The sequence below is a fragment of the Salvelinus fontinalis genome, chromosome 11, assembly GCF_029448725.1.
Source record: "Salvelinus fontinalis isolate EN_2023a chromosome 11, ASM2944872v1, whole genome shotgun sequence".
In the NCBI taxonomy this organism is placed as follows: domain Eukaryota; kingdom Metazoa; phylum Chordata; class Actinopteri; order Salmoniformes; family Salmonidae; genus Salvelinus; species Salvelinus fontinalis.
In genome coordinates this window covers 21,415,198-21,438,774 of record NC_074675.1, presented here as the reverse complement: position 1 = coordinate 21,438,774, position 23,577 = coordinate 21,415,198, and the positions used below count along the sequence as shown (strand labels likewise).

The following is a 23,577-nucleotide window of genomic DNA, read 5'->3' as shown; positions in this document are numbered from 1 at the left end:
GGCAATGCAGTCATGGGTGAACAGGGAGTACAGGAGGAGGCTGAGCATGCATCCTTGTGGGGCCCCAGTGTTGAGTATCAGAGAAGTGGAGGTGTTTTTTCCTACCTTCACCACCTCGTCAGGAAGTCCAGGACCCAGTTGCACAGGGCAGGGTTCAGACCCAGAACCTTAAGCTCAATGATGAGCTTGGAGGGTATTAAGTTGTTGAATGCTGAGCAATAGTCAATGAACAGCATTCTTACGTAGGTGTTCCTCTTGTCCATATGGGATAGGGCAGTGTGCAGTGCGATGGCGATTGCATCATCTGTGGATCTATTGGGGCGGTAAGCAAATTTAAGTGGGTCTAGGGTGTCAAGTAAGCTAGATGTGATATGATCCTTGACAAGTCTCTCAAAGACCCCAGTTTGTCTCTATACTGACGTTTTGCCTGTTTGATTGCCTTAACCTCTCTAGGGTCATCAACAGCCAATGACACTGCAGGGCGCCATATTCAAAACAACAGAAATCCCATAATTTAAATTCCTCAAACATACAAGTATTTTACACCATTTTAAAGCTACACTTGTTGTAAATCCAGCCAAAGTGTCCAACTTCAAAAAGGTTTTACGACGAAAGCACACCAAACGATTATGTAAGGTATGAGCCAAGTCACAGAAAAAGACAGCCATGTTTCCAGCTAAAGAGAGCATTAACAAAAAGCAGAAATAGAGATAAAATTAATCACTAACCTTTGATAATCTTCACCAGATGTCACTCATAGGACTTCATGTTACACAATACATGTATTTTATGTACGGTAAAGTTCATATTTATATCCAAAAATATGAGTTTAGGCAAGACGCTACTGTATCACTTGGCAAAAAGCCTGAGAAAATGCATAGCGCCACATTAAAATGAATGACTATGAAAATTACTATAAAATCAAACTTTCATTAAATCACAAATGAAAGATATCAAATTAAAGCTACACTGGTTGTGAATCCAGCCAACGTGTCAGAATTCAAATAGGCTTTTCACCGAAAGCATACCATGCTATTATCTGAGCGTAGCATCATTGTAAACAAAAGACAGAAAACATTTCAACCCTGCAGGAGCGACACAAAACGCAGAATAAAAATATAATTAATGTCTTACCTTTGACGAGCTTCTGTTGTTGGCACTCCAATATGTCCCATAAACATCACAAATTGTCCTTTTGTTCGATTAATTCCGTCGATATATGTCCAAAATGTCCATTTATTTGGCGCGTTTGATCCAGAAAAACACTGGTTCCAACTTGCTCAAACATAACGACAAAATATATCAAAGGTTACCTTTAAACTTTGCCAAAAAATGTCAAACTACTTATGTAATACAACTTTAGGTATTTTTTAACGTTAATAATCTATAAAATTGAAGACGGAATGATATGTGTTCAACAAAGGATTAAAATGATATGTAGCATGCCATCTGTTTGATTGAAACGCATGTCTAGGACACCAGGAGTGCCTCGACTTCAAGTTGGCCGTATTTCTTCATTACACAAAGGAATAACCTCAACCTATTTCTCACGACTGTTGACATCCAGTGGAAGCCGTAGGAACTGCAAGCAAGTTGCTTAGAAATCTGGTGTCCCAATAAAAACAAATTGAAAAGAGAGTGACCTCAAAAAAAAAAAAATATCTGAATGAGGTGTCTTCAGGGTTTCGCCTGCTAAATAAGTTCTGTTATACCCACAGACATGATTCAAACAGTTTTAGAAACTTCAGAGTGTTTTCTATCCAAATCTACTAATGATATGCATATCTTATCGTCTGGGGATGAGTAACTGGCAGTTGAATTTGGGTATGTTTTTCATCCAAACATGAAAATGCTGCCCCCTATCCTAGAGAATTTAACCTTTCACGAGCCTCTACCCCGGGTCCGGGAGCACAACACTGATTAGCATCGCTAGCATAGCGTCACAATTAAATAGTAGCATCTAAATATCATTAAATCACAAGTCCAAGACACCTAATGAAAGATACAGATCCTGTGAATAATTTCACCATTTCAGATTTTTTAAATGTTTTACAGGGAAGACACAATATGTAAATCTATTAGCTAAACACGTTAGCAAAAATCACCATTTTTCTTTGTCCACCATTTTCTCTCAACACCAGTAGCTATCACCAATTCGGCTAAACTAAGATATTGATAGCCACTAACCAAGAAAAAACCTCATCAGATGACAGTCTGATAACATATTTATGGTATAGGATAGGTTTTGTTAGAACAATTTGCATATTTCAGGTAGAAATCATAGTTTATAATTGCACCCACCGTCACAACTAGACTAGAATAAATACATAGAGCAACGTGTATTACCTAATTACTAATCATCAAACATTTCGTAAAAATACACAGCATACACTAATCGAAAGACACAGATCCTGTGAATACAGACAATATTTCAGATTTTCTAAGTGTCTTACAGCGAAAACACAATAAATCGTTATATTAGCTTACCACATGTGCAAACATTACCAGAGCATTGATTCTAGCCAAAGAGAGCGATAACGTAATCATCGCCAAAATATATTAATTTTTTCACTAACCTTCTCAGAATTCTTCAGATGACACTCCTGTAACATCATATTACAACATACATAGAGAGTTTGTTCGAAAATGTGCATATTTAGCCACCAAAATCATATTTATATTTATATATTTATATATTTATAATCATATTTAGCCACGACAATGACAAAAGTAGGTCAGTTGGTCAGAAAATGTCCTGCACCATATTAGACAGTGATCTAGTCTTATACACAAATACTCATAAACTTGACTAAAAAATACAGGGTGGACAGCGATTGATAGACAATTTAATTCTTAATACAATCGCGGAATTACATTTTTTTAATTATCCTTACTTTTCAATACAGGTTGCGCCAAGTGAAGCTATAGCAAACAAGATGGCGGCATAAACGTTTAACATTTATCGACAGAAACACGATTTATCATCATAAATTGTTCTTACTATGAGCTGTTCTCCCATCAGAATCTTGGACAATGAATCCTTTCTTGGGTCTAATCTTCTTTTGGTCGAAAGATGTCCACTTGTCCATCGAAATGCCCACTAACGTACGACCGGGACCCCGAAACGTGCCCGGAGCTTCAAAGTCTATTACAAAGCAAAGCCTCAAAATCGCACTAAACGGATATAAATTGCCATAAAATGGTTTAAATTAACTACATTATGATGTTTCTAACACCTATAACAAGTAAAAAGATGACCGACGCTATATTACTGGCTAAACCAATGCTTGGAAAAAGGCCAGTCAGATATCAGTGTCCAAAGGAAGGCTACTTCCGGTATTTTGTCATTTATAGAGCCAGTGATTGCGCAATCGACTCCATTCAAATTGTCACCACTTACTGGCATCTAGAGGAAGGCGTGGGCAGTGTTTGTATCTCATAGGATTAACAGAGACTTTTAAAACTGATCTGGAACCAGAGGCCAAGATGTCTAAATCTCACACACTGGGAGGAAAAGTGCTGTAGAATGAGTTCTGTTTCACTCAGAGACATAATTCAAACGGCTATAGAAACTAGAGAGTGTTTTCTATCCAATAATAACAATACTATGCATATTGTACGAGCAAGAATTGAGTACTAGGCAGTTTAATCTGTAGAGACAATTATGCTAATTTGAAACAGCACCCCCTATAGTTGCAAGAAGTTAAGGAGGGAATAACTACACTGTTTGTATTCGGCCATATTCCCAGTCACCTTGCCATGATTAAATGCGATCGTTTGCGCTTTCAATTTTGTGCGAATGCTGCCATCTATCTACGGTTTCTGGTTAGGGTAGGTTTTAATAGTCACAGTCGGTACAACATCTCCTATACACTTCCTGATAAACTCTGTCACCGTATCAGTATATGCGTCAATATTATTCTCGGAGGCTACCCGGAACATATTCCAGTCCGCGTGATCAAAACAATCTTGAAGCGTGGATTCCAATTGGTCAGACCAGCATTTAATAGTCCTTAGCACAGGTACATCCTGTTTGAGTTTCTGCCTGTAGGAAGGGAGGAGCAAAACAGAGTCGTGATCGGATTTGCGGAAAGGAGGGCGGGGGAGGTACTTGTAGTCATCCCGGAAGTTGGAGTAGAAGTGGTCAAGTGTTTTAGCAGCGCGAGTACTACTGTCAATGTGATTTTAACAAATTTGCTTTGTTGAAATCCCCAGCTACGATAAATGCAGCCTCAGGATATGTGGTTTCCAGTTTACGTTAAGTCCAGTGAAGTTCTTTGAGGGCCGTTGTGAAATCGGCTTGAGGGGGGATATACACGGCTGTGACTATAACCAAAGAGAATTCTCTTGGGAGGTAATACGGTCGGCATTTGATTGTGAGGTATTCTAGGTCGGGTGAACGAAAGGACCTGAGTTCCTGTATGTTATCACAATCACGCCATTAATCGTTAATCATGAAACATACACCCGCTGTCACGCCCTGACCTATGTTTATCTTTGTTTTCTTTATTATTTTGGTTAGGTCAGGGTGTGACGAGGGTGGTATGTGTGTTTTTACCTTGTCTAGGGGTTTTTGTATATCTATGGGTTTTGGTATTGTCTTGGTAAATGTAGGTCTATGGTGGCCTGAATTGGTTCCCAATCAGAGACAGCTGTTTATGGTTGTCTCTGATTGGGGATCCTATTTAGGTTGCCATTTTCCATTTTGGTTTTGTGGGTTATTGTCTATGTGTAGTTGCATGTCAGCACTCGTGTTTATAGATTCACGTTCGTTTTGTTATTTTGTTAGTTTGTTAGTTTGTTTAGTGTTCTTCATTTTAATAAAGATGAATGTATACATTTCACGCTGCGCCTTCGTCACCTCACTACGACAAACTTCTTTTTCCCGGAGAGATATTTATTCCTGTCTGCGCGATGAACTTAGATGCCAACTGGCTGGACAGACTCAGACAGTATATCCCGAGAGAGCCATGTTTCCGTGAAACAGAGTATGTTACAATCCCTGAAGAAATCCTTGCCCTGAGCTTGTCAACTTTATTATCCAGAGATTTAACATTAGCGAGGAATATAAGTTGGACAAGAAGACCACTCCGAGTACCTCTCCGGCGCTGGCCTTGTTTTGGTTCGGCCTCTGGAGTCAGTTCAATTGCCCTGGAGGGTACGAACGAAAGATCCGATTCGGAAAAGTTGTATTCCTGGTCGTAATGCTGGTGGTGCTAATGAGTTACCACCGCTCTGATATCCAATAGTTCTTCTCGGCTGTATGTAATAACACAAAACATTTTCTGGGCTAATAATGTAAGAAATAACTAGAAGAGCTAGAAGCACGGCACCCCACTCTGTCACCGCCATCTTCATCCCTTGTCTCTGCCATCGAGATTAAATTAATATGGAATATGTACATAGGTGGTGGTGCCATAGAAATAAATATGTGATCACTATGGGGGTTGTGCCATCAACATGGTCTGTTGCCATAGACCTGAATATATGTCATCTCTATGGGGGTTGTGCATTGTCTAGCCATTATATCTTACAGCCAAACAGAGAGGGGAGACTGGACTGGCTGTATGACCACACTCCCCTTCTGCTCTTCCAGTCCCAGTCACATGAAAGCAGAGGGGGAAATGATGGCTGAGCTGAGAGAGGGGATGGCTGATCTTGTCTGCAGAGGGAGCCTGCCAGGCCCCCCTGTTCCCTGCACAGATGGAGCGGTGTCTGCCTCCCCTCCCACTTGCCTCCCCTCACTGCAGAGAGCTCTGCCAGCCAAGGAACCCATAAACCCAAGAGGAGAGGGGGGTGGGGGTGTTCTGTATGTGTGTGGGTTCTGTGTGCGTGTGTGTGACTGTGTGTGTGTGCGCTCTCGCGCGCATGTATGTTTAAGGGCCCAAATCTGCATACAAATGTCCTTTTTCAAAAAGGAAATTCCCCATCTTACTTTATGCTTTTCTTTTTACAGTTACTGCTCGTAAATAAAATAAAACAATAAAGATACATACAACAGACTTGAATAAATGGTAGATAGTGCATTTGCCCTGCAACCATTTTGGGGTCCTGCTTTAGATGCAAACACATGACTGATCATAGAGAACTGATGGTCGTTTCATGATGGCAGCACACCAAGGCTTTGTTGTTATTTGTTGCATGTAATCCAGGCTCTCTCTCTCTCTTTCATTATCTCTCTTTCTCGGTCTCTCTTGCTCTCTTTTTCCATTGGCCTGGTTCCAAAACACATCACAGCATTAATCAGAGCGGGTCCAAAGACCACATTAAGGGACATGATGTACATTTGACATAAACTTTGGCTTCATTTGAAATGGAATCCTATTTCCTGTATAGTGCACTTGTCTTTTAACTGATACACACTTTTGCCTTACAGAGTTTGGCCAAAAGTAGGGCACTATCGGGAATAGAACACCATTTGGAATCCATTCTATTTTGGACACAGCCATTAGGGAATAGGATGCCGTCCCTCTGACTTTCCTGAGTATTGCCCCCCAGACGAATGATAGCCATTAACACCCATTTGTGTCCTGTGACTTTGATTATCAGTGGAAGCAGTGATACTGTGTGGCTGTGTGTTGAGAAATATAATGAATATGTTACATCACTGCTTTGACTCTGCCTAACTGCCAGGGATGCATTGTGTGTGTGTTTGTCTGTGTGTGTGCACTTCACAACAGGGAGTAGGCGACCTTGGAAGCCTCTCCCTACTCTTGACACTTTGTGCCTTGGGAGATTTGAGCTGTAAATCCTCCTGTTTGGTAATCTATTGTTCCATTCACACACGCACACACGCATGCAGGCAGGCAGGCAGGCACACCTCAGCCTGATCCACCCCACACAAACACTAATCACAGGATATCAGTGTTTGCAGGGAGATTTTCTGTGTGCCACCAGGATCTCTAAGGATGAGCTGTGCCTGAGAGGGAGAACTGAATCATCACAATTCCTTGTTGCTTTTAAGGATAATGTAGGTGACTGAGGCTGAGTCCCAAGTGGCACCCGATTCCATATAGATGGGGTATTAAACTCTTGCCCAACAAGGTCCGAAGCCTGCTGGTTTTCTGTTCTACCCGATAATTAATTGCACCCACCTGGTGTCCCTATCACGTTTAAGGTATGACCCAGATGCAGACAGTGTCGAAGAAACAAAAGTTTATTTCTAACACAGGGGCAGGCAAACGACAGGTCAAAGGCAGGCAGGTGTCAATAATCCAGAGAGGGTGCAAAGGGACCAGAACGGCAGGCAGTCTCAGGGTCAGGGCAGGCAGGGAACAATAATCCAGTAAGGTGGGGTAAGGTACAAAATGGCAGGCCTGTCGTCAGGGCAGGCAGAAGGTCAAACCGAGAAGGGCTAGAAAACAGTTGCAAGAAACAGGCAGGAGCTGGGGAACAAATGCTGGTAATTTTCACTAACAAAACGAACGAACTGGCAACAGACAAATAGAGAACACAGGTATAAATACACAGGGGATAATGGGAAAGATGGGCGACACCTGGAGGGGGGGGGGGGGGGGTGGAGACAATCACAAGGACAGGTGAAACAGATCAGGACGTGACAGACAGTCCAGAGGTTGGAGGAGACCAGCCGGAGCTTGCCAAGGAGTCTTGTTTTGTGCACAAACTGTGCAAGCGGCGATGAATGCGGAAACATCAGGGACTGTGGTAGACCACCAAAAACATTGTCGCACCAAAGCCAGGGTCTGACAGGAGTGGAGCGGACCACATCAGGCATGAACATTCTTTTATCTGGAGAACATTGTATCCGCACCACGTGGTAGGTGTTCCGTAGGTCCAGCTTAGAGAACACGGTGGCCCCCTGGAACGGCTTGAAGGCCGAAGAGATGAGAGTTGAGAGTTTCTTCAACATGATGTCGTTGAGACCTCAAATGTCGATGCACAGATGCAGGTTTGTCCTTCTCCACAAAGAAGAAACCTGCGCAGGCTGGGGAGGCAGAAGCACGGATGAACCCGGCAGCTAGGTAGTCTACAATGTAGGTCTCCATAGCCTTGGTTTCCGTACTCGACTGAGAGTACAGTCGTCCACGTGGCGGAGTGGTGCCGGGGAGAAGATCAATCCTGCAGTCATAGGGTCGGTGCGGCGGCAGCGAAGTGGCCCGGGCATACTGAACACCTCCCAGAGGTCCTGGTAGTCCGTGTGAATGGCGGAGAGATCCGGGGCAACCTCTGAGGCCCCAGGATGATGTCCCGGAACAGGTTGCGCTGACTTCAGGGAGTGGGCGTGGCAGAACGGGCTCCAGCCCATGATGGCACTGGCAGACCAGTCCATAAGGGGATTGGGGCCTCCCGAGTGGCGCAGTGGTCTAAGGCACTGAATCGCAGTGCTAGCTGTGCCACTAGAGATTCTGGGTTCGAGCCCAGGCTCTGTCGCAGCCGACCGCAACCGGGAGGCCCATGGGGCGTCTCGCTGTGGTTCCCTGACACACGTAGGTTGATGGGGGTGGTATTGTGGGTGACATGGCAAATAGAATGCCCATCCAGTGCTTGACTGGTTCCCCCATAGCATCATGGCATGAAAAGGAATACGAGTAAGGGGAGAGGAAATGTTCTCCGTAAGGGTTTTCAGAGTACTTGCTCCTACAGGTGCGCCTGGTCTTTTAGTGGACAGGTGGAGACTAAATGACCAGTAGTCCTGCAATACAGGCAACTCTTAGTGTGATGCCTATATAGCTGTTCAGCTGGAGACAGCTTTGCTCTGCCTAGTTGCATGGGCTCGGGAAGAGGTGAATTCTCAGTCTTCGGGGGCTCTTGTGGGAACTCGGGTAGCCTCGGGTTCTCTCGGCAACGGAGCCGTCAGGGACTTCCTTGATATCTCGGAGGCGAAGTGGAATTGACTCTTCTCTCTTTCCTTCGTTCCCGTAGTTGTCCATCGATCCAAATCGAGCTTCCGGGTTCCAAGCAATCTCAGCTGTCAACATGCGGAGATCCACTGCGTAGTCTGCCACACTACGGGAGTCTTGGCGTAGCTGGAGCAGCTTGCGAGCAACCTCTCTCCTGGACAACGGAGAATCAAACACCTTCCGAACTTCCTCCACGAGCACCTCCAGACTGAGGCAGACGGCGGATTGTTTCTCCCACACCACCGTGGCCCAGGCGAGTGCCCTCCTGGACATCAGTGTAATGATGAACGCTATCCTCGAGTGGTCCGACGGGAATGAAGAAGGCTGCAGCTCGAAAATGAGGGAGCACTGGGAGAGAAAAGCCTGGCAGGTTCCCGAATCTCCATTGTAGAGCTTTGACCGTGAAGCAACTCTTTGTGTCTTCCAATGGTGGCTCCTTGGGAGGAGATGGTCTGCTGTGTCAGTCATGGCCAGTTTGTTCTATCACTTTTTTGGTATGACCCAGATGCAGACAGTGTCGAAGAAACAAAAGTTTATTTCTAACACAGGGGCAGGCAAACAACAGGTCAAAGGCAGGCAGGGGTCAATAATCCAGAAAGGTGGGGTAAGGTACAAAACGGCAGGCAGGCTCATTGCAGGCAGAAGGTCAAAACCGGGAAGGTCTAGAAAACAGGTGCAAGAAACAGGCAGGAGCAGGGGAACAAACGCTGGTAGGTTTCACTAACAAAACAAACTGGCAACAGACAAATAGAGAACACAGGTATAAATACACAGGGAATAATGGGAAAGATGGGCGACACTTGGAGGGGGGGGGGGGGGGGTGGAGACAATCACAAGGACAGGTGAAACAGATCAGGATGTGACAGTCCCAGGTCTAAATCAGTCCCTTGGCTACAAGGGGCTCATGGTAGGTGTCAGTAAGAACTGGGAGAGGTGACATAACTGGAGAGTAAGAGAGAGTGAGAGTGCGGGTGAGAGAGAGGAGGAGGGGATTGTCCAGACTCAGACTGTTTTAACACTCTTGGTTTGACCACCAGACGACAGAAAGACAAAGAAAGACAGTTATGAGCTGAACATAACAGTATGCCATGGGGACAGTAGCAGCTGACCCAACTTTTGTTAGTGACTATTATGATGTCCCATTGTAGCGAATTCAGTTGTAGTAATTCTGTTACTGCAATTTTGGTATTTCCGTTACCAATTAGGTAACATAATTATGAGTATGAATCACTTAATAACTCATAAGCAAAATTGATATTAGTAAAATCACTATAACTTATTGGTAGGTCAACCGTTACTTGTTACTTCTGTGAACTTTCATTATCCTACCTCATGAGGGAGAGAAATGAGAAATTATCTGAAAGATATGTAGGTTTTTGGTAACGGAATTACAAGGCACAAGGCCTATTTATTACATTTACAGAAGGTAAACCATTTCAGCAAAACTAAATAATAATTGTTGATATTAGTTGTTTGGGGTCTTTACGTCAACGTTAGTGTGTGTTGATGTATTTCTGATACTGTACTTTTCTAAGACCCCCTTTCCATCCAGAAATCAAAGCCTTTACTTATGCCTCATGTTTAAGATGGAAAATGGTTGAAAAATGTGTCTATTCCTTATAGACTCTTAGTGTTCATTTGACACCCAATTTGATAAGCTCCTATGAACTTCACATGATGGTGCTTATGAGTCCTTTATGATGGAAATGCCCTTTAGATTCAAATATAGGGCATCCTTATCGCCACACAATTGAATCAAATGCAGTCTCTAGATCTCTATCCAGAGATAATGGAATTCCAGAGCTCATATTTTCACTGTGTGAGGAGTCTAAATCCATGGTGGAATCAGGATGAGCCCCTTCTATAACTCTGTTAGTGGCTGTAGGCATGTGTGCATGCGTGTGTGTGCTCCCAATAAGGCAAGGCACAGTCTGTCTGACAACTCACACACACACACACACACACACACACACACACACACACACACACACACACACACACACACACACACACACACACACACACACACACACACACACACACACACACACACACACACACACACACACACACCACATGTTTAGAGAGTAATTGAAAGTAAGCAAGAGGGGATATGAATACAATAGCAGCTGCCAATCAAGAGACAGTCACTGTGGTGATAGTAACTGACAGCAACATTGCCTGCCCCTCCAATGGCACATCACTGTGAAATTACGAATCAACAGCATGTTATTCAAACTAGACAACCAGCTCAGCCTTTTTCCCTCAGTTTGTATGCAGACACACACACACACACACACACACACACACACACACACACACACACACACACACACACACACACACACACACACACACACACACACACACACACACACACACACACACACACACACACACACACACACACACACACACACACACACACACACACACACACACACACACACATCTCCAGCAAAGACATACAGAGCTCAAATTCCAACCTCTCGCTCTCTCTCTCAAAGTGAAACTATTTACCACTATCCTTTCACTCTCTCCATCTGATAATCACATTTTTCTTTCTTTCATAATTTTATTTTTCTCCCACCACCTCGAGGCATCTAAAGGTGAAGTCAAGGTTACAGCAATCTTAGGATGGCTGGTATCATTTCATAGAGCTTGTTAGCCTGCTGATCTCTTCTCTTTGTATTATCTCTCTATAGGCTGTTGATAGTGGAGGCCACACATTCAGTCTTTTTAACTGTATTGTCTCATTCGTAGCATCTTCTCTTCTCCTCTACATCCATTTCTACAGACAGTGACACACACACACACACACGTGCAAACACACACACGCATATTCAACGTTTTCCATGTATTATGTATTGCTACTGTATATGAAAAAGGTATTTTTTGTGTGGGCAAGCGGTTTGCTGATGTCAACATTGTGAACAGAGTGCCCCATGGTGGCAGTGGGGTTATGGTATGGGCAGGCGTGAACTATGGACAACGAACACAATGACATTTTATCGATGGCAATTTGAATGCATAGAGATACCGTGACGAGGTCCTGAGGCCCATGTTTGTGCCATTCATCCGCATCCATCACCTCATGTTTCAGCATGCAAGTGCACGGCCCCATGTCGGAAGGATTTGTGCACAATTCCTGGAAGCTAAAAATGTCCCAGTTCTTCCATGGCCTGCATACTCACCAGACATTTCACCCATTGAGCACTTTTGGGATGCTCTGGATTGACGTGTGTTCCAGTTCCCGCCAATATCCAGCCACTTATACAGCCATTGAAGAGGAGTATGACAACATTCCACAGGCCACAATCAACAGCCTGATCAACTCTATGCGAAGGAGATGTGTCGCGCTGCATGAGGCAAATGGTGGTCACACCAGATACCTTTTTTTTAAGGTATACCTGTACTAGATGTATCGTACCAACTAGGGAAAACATTGGATATGTTGGAATATTTATGCGACATATTGAATAACAAATCAACTTTTCCCAAAAACTTGGAAGATGATTTAAAGAATATCAAAGAGAATCTATAAAAAGATAAAAGGAATTTATTTCAATAATAACATACAGTACGTGTCCTAGCCTATAGGCTGACTGCCCAAGGTTTGCCTGCAACCACTGTTTTAGATATGAAAGGGATTGGTATGAAACAATATTACCCTTGCTTGGGAATATTGGCTGTTTGCAAAGATCGGATTCTTTCATTCCCGTTCTAGTATAAAAAAAGAATGAGATTTGTAAAAATTGCCAGTAGTAATACTTGGAAGGGAGATCAAACCCTAGACCACACTGATGATTCTGTTTGTATCTACGGTGCTATTGTTGTTCCTCAAGTCCAGGTTTCAGAGACTGTTGTGGCCATATGTGGTGCTCACTGTGAACATATTGTTCTAATTTTACTTTATGAGGATGAGTCCTTAGTATTCTATTATTGTATTTCCCTTGTGGCTATGACAACACTAGGTAAACAACCTTTGATTTTCGGGCAACATTGAATTCCATCTGTTGTATAAAGGGCTTTTAGTTTATGCTCCTTTTGTGTTGCTTGGCACAATATATATACACTACAAAACATTAAGAACACCTTCCTAATATTGAGTTTTTGAATTTTGAGTTGTTGTTTTTTTGCCCTCAGAAGAGCCTCAATTCATTGGGGCATGGACTCTACCAGGTGTCACAATTGGCTGGATGTTCTTTGGGTGGTTGACCATTCTTGATACACACTTAAGTGTGACAAACCCAGCAGTGTTGCAGTTCTTGACACAAACTGTTGCACCTTGCACCTACTACCATACCCCGTTCAAAAGCACTTAAATATTTTGTCTTGTCCATTCACCCTCTGAATGGCACACATGCACAATCCATGTCTCGATTGTCTTAAGGCTTAAAAAATCCTTCATTAACATCTCTCCTCCCCTTAATCTACACTGATTGAAGTGGACTTAAGAAGTGACGTCAATAAGCGATCATAGCGTTCACCTGGATTCATCTGGTCAGTCTATGCCATGGAAAAAGCATGTTTTGTATACTCAGTGTATGTGTGCCAATGTGGAGAAATAAGTGGGCCTTCAAAGTGAGTGTATGTTGGTATATATTGGTATATTTATATTGGTTACACTTGATGTTATTATTTTCTATAGAAAATGTATTATTATAACAATACCATTCAGGGTGGAAATCATTAAAATACCATTGAAGCAGTACATATTTGATTCACTGCAAATTACTTGAAATAAGTAGGCCTTTTCAACCCTGCGCAATCAGATTTGTGTAGTTAATGAGGTGTCTTCCTGGCTGTAAAACTTTGAGAAACTGATGAATATTCAAGAGCAAACAAACATAATCAGTCTCATAACACACCGACGTACGCCATTTAAACGGCTGATGAATGGGATTAGAGCAGGTGAGTCCTGAGTGGCTTATACTGACGAAGAGAGAAAGAGAGGGGGAGAGAGAGGGGGAAGGGGATGCAGGAGAGGGGGAGAGAGGGAGAAAGTATAGAGCGAGAGAGAGAGAGAGGGGGGGTGGGGGGGTTGGTGGTTGCAGGTAAAATTAATTCCTCAGTGTATCTGTAGGTTCTTCTCAGGTTTAATTAGGGAGCTGTCTTGCTTGAGTGTTGCTGCTGATATGTTTCTATTAAGTATCATGGACTGCAATCTATGCTATACTTAACACTTTGTATTCAGAGACTTGAGGAAGTGTATAGGCTACTGTTGTATGTCTGAGCGATTGTGGGGGTGCTACGCTGACATATGTCATTGTTTTAAGATGGTCATCCTATGGATCATTTAGCAATTTGATTTAGAATTTTAGGACCCCTTTAGGTATACAAAAAAAATATATATAAGTAAATTATTTGATAAAATATTGAATTCGGCCTTTAATACTCTAGTTCAGAGAAATGCATTGAATAACAATACATTCATAAAATGGCAAAAAAGAGAAAACTGCCTGATTTCAGTGCAAGACACTGGCTTGTAAGCCTCTCCAGGTCTCGCACCCACTGTGAAATTTGGTGGAGGATCGGTGATGATCTGTGGGTGCTTCAGCAAGGCTGGAATCGGTCAGATTTGTCTTTGTGAAGGACACATGAATCAAGTCACGTACAAGGTAGTCCTGGAAGAAAACTTGCTTCCTTCTGCTCTGACAATGTTCCCCAACTCCGAGGATTGGTTTTTCCAGCGGGACAATGCTCCATGCCACACAGCCAGCTCAATCAAGGTGTGGATGGAGGACCACCAGATCATGGCCCTGTCATGGCCAGCGCAATCTCCAGACCTGAACCCCATTGAAAACCTCTGGAATGTGATCAAGAGGAAGATGGATGGTCACGGCCTTCAAACAAAGCCGAGCTGCTTGAATTTTTGCACCAGGAGTGGCATGAAGTCACCCAACATCAATGACTGGTGGAGAGCATGACAAGACGCATGAAAGCTGTGATTGAAAATCAGAGTTATTCCACCAAATATTGATTTCTGAACTCTTCCTAAGTTAAAAACATTCGTATTGTGTTGTTTAAAAATGAACATGAACTTATTTTCTTTGCATTATTCGAGGTCTGACAACACAGAATTATTTTTGTTATTTTGACCAGTTGTCATTTTCTGCAAATAAATGCTCTAAATGACAATATTTTTATTTGGTATTTGGGAGAAATGTTGTCAGTAGTTTATAGAATAAAACAAAACTGTTAATTTTACCCGAACACACCTATAAATAGTAAAACCAGAGAAACTAATAATTTTGCAGTGATCTTGTAATTTTTTCCATAGTTGTTCAAAAATACATATTTATATTATGTATATTTTTATATATATTTATATATTTTTACACATATTTAACCCCTTTTTCTGACAAACACCACTTTAGTTCTGCCACCTTTCACCACAGAGGCCCAAGTGCGACATTGGTGGTGCGGTGGATTGAGACGCATTCAATGCAAAAACAGATATCTAGTTTAAACTGACAGATTTTTGATGGCCATTTTTTTGTTATGTAATTTAGAATGACACACCGGTGCTTCAATCGACTCTATGGGGTTTTAATACTTTGAGACTTGATTGATCTGTTTGGAAGATTATGAACTAACTACATACCTCAAATCAATATAACCTAGAGTACAGGTCTTACTTCCAATTACTGCAAAAACGATCAATTCAGGAAGAAATTAAAAGATTTCATCATATGACACCAACTCATTCAATGTTAGGGACCGTCCAACCATGTGTCTCAGTTGGGTGCACATTTTGGATTTAAGTATCTTTTTCTATTGTGTGTCTTGAAAATATGAATTTCTTCTGGCCAAAGTAAAATCCTTGGAGAGCCTTAGTGTACTGTATATTTCATAATTAATATATTGGTTTCAGTGGAGCTATTGAACAGTACCTTTAAATGGTTTGGTAGACACATGTTTCACTGGAATTCTTCAAAGAAACCTCGACAGATCAAGCAGTAGACTGCTTTTCACTGTTTTCTTTGGTCAAATTCTTTGACAATAGACAACTTAACATTTCACAGACATAGATCCATTAAACTAGACATGACATTGGCTGGGACGTAATGCCCAATCTTCAACATAAAGAAAAAAGATGAATAAAGACAAAAAAACTCCAACTCCGACGTACATACATTTCAACAAATATTAATGACATCATACTTGCTCAAACCTATATGTTCCCACAGTATCCATACCCATCTTGTTTGTTCTCATAATAAAACAAGAACCACGTTTTTTATCCTCTGGATATTTCTAGGGTTTGTAATACTTTATGCCATATGGCTCAAAATTGTTCTACAGTATTTTATCTGTAGCCCACATTTTTTCAATATTTAAATAATAATGCATTTGATTAATCTACTGTTTTAAAGATGAACACACCTACAATAGCATATGTGTATATGCGACCAATACAATGTGATTTGATTCGGAAGATCATTTGATTTCCAGTTTTTAAGTGAAAAAATAATTCTAAATGGTTCAACTCTTATTTCTGTTTCCATTAGTCAAACTGCTCCTCTGAATTCCGTAGAGCGATTCACCTGCAGTGGAATTCTAACAAAGCATTGAGACAAAAGCAGAATTGGACAATATGGCCTAATTTTGATCATCTCATCTTTAAAGAGTATTGTCCATGTAGAAGATAATGGGGAATACAGTGAATAGAAACGTTTTGCTGCTGTTAGTTAAATGGCTTTTAATGGCATGGGCCATGGTTTGGCCGACGACCTGAACAGAACAGAGGACAAAGCAAGCAATGCTTGGTAGGGAGACACAGAGAGGAAGGCAGGTGGAACAAGGAGGCAGGCTACAGACAGTATAACACTCAAATAAGGCTCTCCGTAGGACTCTTACTCTTGTTTCTGTACAAAACTGGACACTGTAACAAGGCTTTGTAGCTGTACTCTTACTCATGCGTTTGCTGCAGAAACCTGGACTTTCAGTTTATAAGATTGTACAACAGTGTAATAAGGCTCTCTGGACTTTTGATTAAGAAATACTGTAAAGAGAAGGCCTATATTATGTGTGCTTGAGGCTACTGTGCAGCTCATGGATGTTTGGCGTGTTGCCCCTAAGCACTGATGCAGGGTCAGTTATTTATCATTCCCTTAATAGGTTAATAGGATTAGGCTTGGGGGTTATAGGGTAATCTGAAACTATAGTCTGTGATTAATGGCCATTTCTCAGACAGGTCATTCAAGATTGATATCAAAATTGGACATCTATCCATGGCCTGAGGACGTCAGAAAATGCCTTCAAAACAGGCCACTAGGGGCAACAGTGAGCGCTATTACGATCAAGTAGGCTTGGGTTTTGCTAGGGCATTGTGGATGGGTGTAATCCCATAACTCTGAATCAGAAGGTTGTGTCTTCAATACCAGTTATGCACACAGTTTTTTAAAGTTTTAGTTTCCACCCTATCCCAAATCTTAACCCTTACCTTAAACCATTTGGAATGAGCACCTAAATATGATGTTTTAACCCTATCCCAAATCTTAACCCTTACCTTAACCATTTGGAATGTGTGCCTAAGCTTAACCCGTAACTTCAAAGTTTGATGTTTGGAGAAATGGAATGATACAGAGCAGCAGAAGAAACAAAACACTTCGAAAATTGTCCTTAGGAGCAACTTCGAAATTTGACGTTTGGAGAACGTGGATGAACATCAAATTCTGCTGTGAGACTGTGAGAGCTTGTTGCCCTTTCTACCCTTGTCCTATAAATAACAAATCTGAAGTATTTTAGTGACCAGCAATGGCAGGGTTCACCATATTTGATGTAAGCCACTTTCCCCCAGCCCTCCACCCCCCCTGACACACGCACACACCCCGCCCCCTTGGCAGACACCTTGTGGACAGGTCTCCGTTAATTGCTGTCCCACTGATTGATAGATTACAGCCTGAGAATGGAAGACGCTGGGAGGAGAGAGCTCTTTCTCTCTCCCCCTCTCTCTCTTCCCCTCTCTCTCTCTCTCTCTCTCTCTCTCTGCAAAGGCAGCAGCATGGATGAGGCAGCATGGATGCCCTTGTTGTTAACACCTCCTCCACCCCCCACCCACACCATTAATTAGTGGTGAAATAGCTGCAGGAGCCAAGTTATTGACACTGCAAACTGTTTGTTTGGATGAAGTCCAATCCCTATGTACAGTATATCAGTGGTGTCACTTGTTTATAGTCTCTATAGATGGATTGGCTGCAGAATATGAGAATTGCCACAGACCCATCAAGGGTTTTGGAAATGGAATGGACACTGTTTTGCAGGAGATATTGCATGTGATTGGCCTATATGCCCATATACTTTTAACTTGAAAGAATCTGTGCAAATCTGTCTTTGAAATATAATGTATATAGGCCACTAAAGGCACACACTGTGTGCTAGGCTATATTTGTAATAGAAAAACAAAGAAAAAATGCATTGACATTCCATTGGACATGCCCTAAGGTATTACAACTGTAGTTCTCCAAATTCAGAATAGGGAGACTGTAATTGGCGAGTTTACAACGAACAATGCAGTGTTTTTAATCTGCCAACCATCCCGTTCCTCCTCAATCCCCTCCACGCGCACGCCTCTTCTCCTCTCCTCACACTGCCTCTGTGAAATCGCCCGAAGAAACACATTTCTGGGGGAGTTGTTGTGACGTCACTCACCGGGAGCGCACAGAGCAGGGAGAGAGAAAGTCGCGTCTGTAGACTTTATATGCGGCTGCCTGACGAAGAAAAGCGGCAAGACCGAAGAACCGGCACTGAGATCAGGGATGGTGATGCCGATATATACTGTGTCATCATCATCACTAACTGACAAATGTATCGAAATCCAGAAGTAGATCAAGAAACTAAACCGGATACGGTCTATTGCGCGTTTGTTTTTAGTTTTTTTTTTCTTCCGTTAAAGGTCGGGGGGTATCGCTTCCAAATCGAAAGAGATGCGAGCATCTTTCATGATCCACATGGAGAATAACTAAGACGAGAGGTATCCACAGATGATGAGCTATCCCTGTGCGTAAAATATCAAGCGTGCTATCTGGCTGAAACTGAACGGATATATACCCTACTGCATAGCGACAGACGTGCTGCCTGCCTCTGAGTCTATTCCTGCGCGGGAGTTGTGTGGAACATGTACTGGAGGAGAGTGGTGATCAGCGCACCGAATTACCGTATCCGCGCACAGCAGTCAGAGAGAGGGGGCGAATAGAAAGCTGCTGGTGAGCCTGCGGTGACCGAGTCACGGACGCGGGCTGAAGTGGCAGTGGGGATGTCAGCACTTCAAACGATGGGGGTTTAACAGCCCCGCTTCATACTGAGGCACCAAACACTTCAATTTTGACCCAGCACTGAGTCCGTTTCCACGGCCATGATCATCTATTTTTCCCCTTCAGCTGACGGATTGACTTGTATTTTTATTCGCCCCAGCTATTTCTAAAGTGGGATTTATTTTGTGCATTCCACACGTGTTGTAGACTGTTTTCTCTTATTTCTGGGGGGTGAGAAGCATTGCGCTGGATGGGAGCAGAATGGAAGGCTGTGTGTGTCTCTGAAGACTTCTGGCCTCTCTCCTCCGGTGTTAATAAGCCGTCGCCACTCGCCAGCCAGGATGCAGCTTCTTAGAGTTGCGTGGGCTTTAGCGGGAGCAGCAATCTGTTGTTTAGTTATTCTTCTCATCCACTCACGCTTGCTCAAAGAAGGTAATTGTTTATGTAAATGATTCCAGACCATTATATAATGGCGTTGTCATATTACATAGCTCTGTTTTCATGTCGCCTGTCTATACTGTAGCCCACTCACTGTCTTTCATATATCAAGTCTCATTGCCCTAGATGACATCAGAAAAGAGCCTCGTGCAGAATGCGTCTTTGGCTCTCATGCTTAATCAACTTTTCCATGGGGGCCAAACCTGCTGGATTTGACCCCAAGCCAAAACATACAAATCGATTCGATAATATGAATATCTATCTATTCGATGAATGTGAACAATTCCATGGTCTGATTGTCACCAGCAATACTTTCCTACTTGTTAATGGCAACAAGTTATAGACCTATCCAATTGAACCGATTATATTTATTATATATTTTATTGTAATTTACCAACTAAAAATAACAGAAGATAAATACATTTATACTGTATATAACGTTAATATATGGGTGTTACTATCCCGTTTCAATAGATAGTGTGATTTATAGTTGAGTTCTTCAATAGATGGCACTATAGTCTAGCTTTAGGGTAAGGCTGAGGTCAAACCCTTATTGTTTCCTCCTATTAGCGTGCTGTTATTCTTGTTGTCATGCTTCATGCCATGACCACTGGATACAATCCAACCCTGCTAAACATTCGTTCACCTTATGACGAAGCGCTAGTTACACATTTTTGTGTTGCCCACTGCAGTATTGCTATGTGGTTTATATTTTGGCCTCCATTAATGTCGTTTATAAATGTATAGGGAGCTGTTTTTTACAGCTTTTAAGACAATTCGTTTGTTTTCATTTGCACACATTCTCCAATTGTTTTGATTTCATTTTTTATTTTGTATTTATTTTTAACCCCAAATAACCCTGGGTTTCACATTGGTAAAGCTTTGAATATACATTCTATGCACAAACTGCCATGCCTTTTCTCTCATGGCCTGAGGCTAGAGGCAAACAAGCGCTGTTTGTGTGTGGGTGTATGGCAGGCAGCAGGATCCTTAGGTTACGACTCGGCCAGGCTCCTCTCCTCACTGTCAGTAGAAAGGCAGGTCAACCGGTGGCAAATGGTCTCTCTCTATGGCATCTCTGTATCACATGGTGGAAAGATATATTAATGCGTGCCAAGTGAGAAAGACTTTTACTGTTAGTCTTGTGCCGACAGGGCTAAAGGGGCTGTCAGGGCTCTGAGCTCTGACTACAGCCCAAATAATCCACATCCACCCAACTGAATTCATGTGGCGTGTGATAGGCCAGGGCATGGTATTCTTCCGGAATGGGAATGTGATAGTCAGCCTATCATAGGCTGTGGTATTCTTCCGGAATGGCAAATTAATGCACAAATGCAATATATCTTACGCTTCCTGATCAATGAGTTTGTGATCGTGACCAAGGCTATATTTGTCCATGTTCAATAGCATTTTGTGAATATCATTATATTCATTTCCACAACACAAAATAGCAAATTGGTTAGCTAACATGTCTTTTATGTCTAGAAAATATGTATTTTATGTCTTGTAGCTTTCGGTTATTTTGTTCATGTTGTTAGCTTTAATATATCAGAGGTTTGGAATTGGAAGTCTATTGTGGAAAGTCTTTTTTTTAATTGAAATATATGCAAGGAAGCAGGAAGAGGCATACAAAGGAAGCTGGGACCATGTTCCCTTTGTGCTGTTATAATTGCCAAGGTCAAAACGCACGGTAGGCTACAGAATAAAAAACACGCTGCTGATATAATGAATTCAAAAGAACTGCATTAACTGCTTATAATATGCCAGAATAATATGATTTTGCTCATACAGTTGCTAGTAGCTACAATCTTTTGAAATGTTCTCAGTCAAAATGACATATTTCCACATCTCTTTGCATTGAATGTTAATCTTTGCATTGAATGTTAACGAACCAAAACATGAACATGTATTTTTTTGCAAATGAAATGAATAAGTGCTATTTTTAGCTTCCCCAGCATGACAGATACCTAACATATACAGGCAGGTAGGACTCTATATACAGTGCATTCGGAAAGTATTCAGACCCCTTCCAATTTTCCACATTTTGTTACATTACAGCCTTATTCTAAAATTGATTAAATACATGTTTTCCTCATCAATCTACACACAATACCCCATAATGACAAAGCAAAAACAGTTTTTAGAAATGTTTGCAAATGTATATAAAAAACGATATTAACACTACCGTTCAAAAGTTTGGGGTCACTTAGAAATGTCCTTGTTTTTGAAAGAAAAGCAAATAAAATTGCCCATTAAAATAACATCAAATTCATCAGAAATACAGTGGCGACATTGTTAATGTTGTAAATGACTATTGTAGCTGGAAACGTCAGATTTTTTACTGAATATTTATATAGGAGTACAGAGGCCCATTATCAGCAACCATCACTCCTGTGTTCCAATGGCATGTTGTGTTAGCTAATCCAAGTTTATCATTTTAAAAGGCTAATTGATCATTAGAAAATCCTTTTGCATTCATGTTAACACAGCTGAAAACTGTTGTATTGAGTAAAGAAGCAATACAACTGTCCTTCTTCAGACTAGTTTAGTATCTGGAATATCAACATTTGTGGGTTCAATTACAAGCTCAAAATGGCCATAATCAAATAACTTTCTTCTGAAACTCGTCAGTCTATTCTTGTTCTGAGCAGTGAAGGCTATTCCATGTGAGAAATGGCAAAGAAACTGAAGATCTCGTACAACACTTGGTACTATTCCTTTCACAGAACAGCGCAAACTGGCTCTAACCAGAAAAGAAAGAGGAGTGAGAGGCCCCGGTGCACAACTGAGCAAGAGAACAAGTACATTAGAGTATCTAGTTTGAGAAACAGACGCCTCACAAGTCCTCAACTGGCAGCTTCATTACATAATAACTGCAAAACACCAGTCTCAACGTCAACAGTGAAGAGGCAACTCTGGGATGCTGGCCTTCTAGGCAGAGTTCTCTGTCCAGTGTCTGTGTTCTTTTGCCCATCTTAATCTTTTATTTTTATTGGCCAGTCTTAGAAATTGCTTTTTCTTTGCAACTCTGTCTAGAAGGCCAGCATCCCGGAGTCGCCTCTTCACTGTTGACGTTGAGACAGGTGTTTTGCAGGTTCTATTTAATGAAGCTGCCAGTTGAGGACTTATGAGGCATCTGTTTGTCAAACACGACACTCTAATGTACTTGTCCTCTTGCTCAGTTGTGCACCGTGGCCTCCCACTCCTCTTTCAATATTATTTAAAGCCTGTTTGCGCTGTTTTAATCAGAACAACAGTTTTCAGCCGTGCTAACATAATTGCTAAAGTGTTTTCTAATGATCAATTAGCTTTTTGAAATGCTAAACTTGGATTAGCTAACATACCGTGCCATTGGAACTCAGGAGTGATGGTTGCTGATAATGGGCCTCTGTATGCTTATCTAGATATTCCATTAACAGTTACAATAATCATTTACAGCATTAACAATGTCTACACTGTATTTCTGATCAATTTGACATTATTTTAATGGATAAAAACAAGGACATATCTAAGTGAATCCAAACTATTGAATGGTAGTGTATATATAATACCAAACTTACATAAGTATTCATACCCTTTGCTTTGAGACTAGAAAATTATGTAAGGTGCATCCTGTTTCCATTGATCATCCTTGAGATATTTCTACAACTTGATTGGAGTCCACTTGTGATAAATTAAATTGATTGGACATGATTTGGAAATGCACACACAAGTCCATATAAGGTCCCACATTTGAAGGTACATGTCAATGCAAAAACCAAGCCATGAGGTCGAAAGAATTGCCCATAGAGCTCCGAGATGGGAAGGGTACCAAAACATTTATGCAGCATTGAAGGTCCCCAAGAAGACAGTGGCCTCCATCATTCTTAAATGTGAGAAGTTTGGAACCACCAAGACTCTTCCTAGAGCTGGCCACCCGGCCAAACTGAGCAATCGGGGGAGAAGGGCCTTGGTCAGGGAGGTGACCAAGAACACAATTGTCATTCTGAGCTCCAGGGTTCCACCGTGGTGGAGATGGG

At 41.9% G+C, this 23,577-nt stretch overlaps 1 protein-coding gene across 3 annotated transcripts in view; it reads left to right on the top strand.

Annotated features, from left to right (window-relative positions):
• The window catches only part of LOC129865273 (chemokine-like protein TAFA-5), a 195,322-nt gene that overhangs the window by 22,966 nt on the left and 148,779 nt on the right, over positions 1-23,577 (top strand). The window contains exon 1 of one of the 3 annotated variants that reach the window (XM_055937913.1): positions 18,460-19,552. The exons of the other annotated variants lie outside the window; for them this stretch is intronic. Coding sequence (XP_055793888.1) covers positions 19,462-19,552 — 91 coding nt within the window. The 5' untranslated portion in view covers positions 18,460-19,461. Of the gene's footprint in view, positions 1-18,459; positions 19,553-23,577 lie in introns of those variants that run through there. 3 annotated transcript variants of the gene reach the window in all.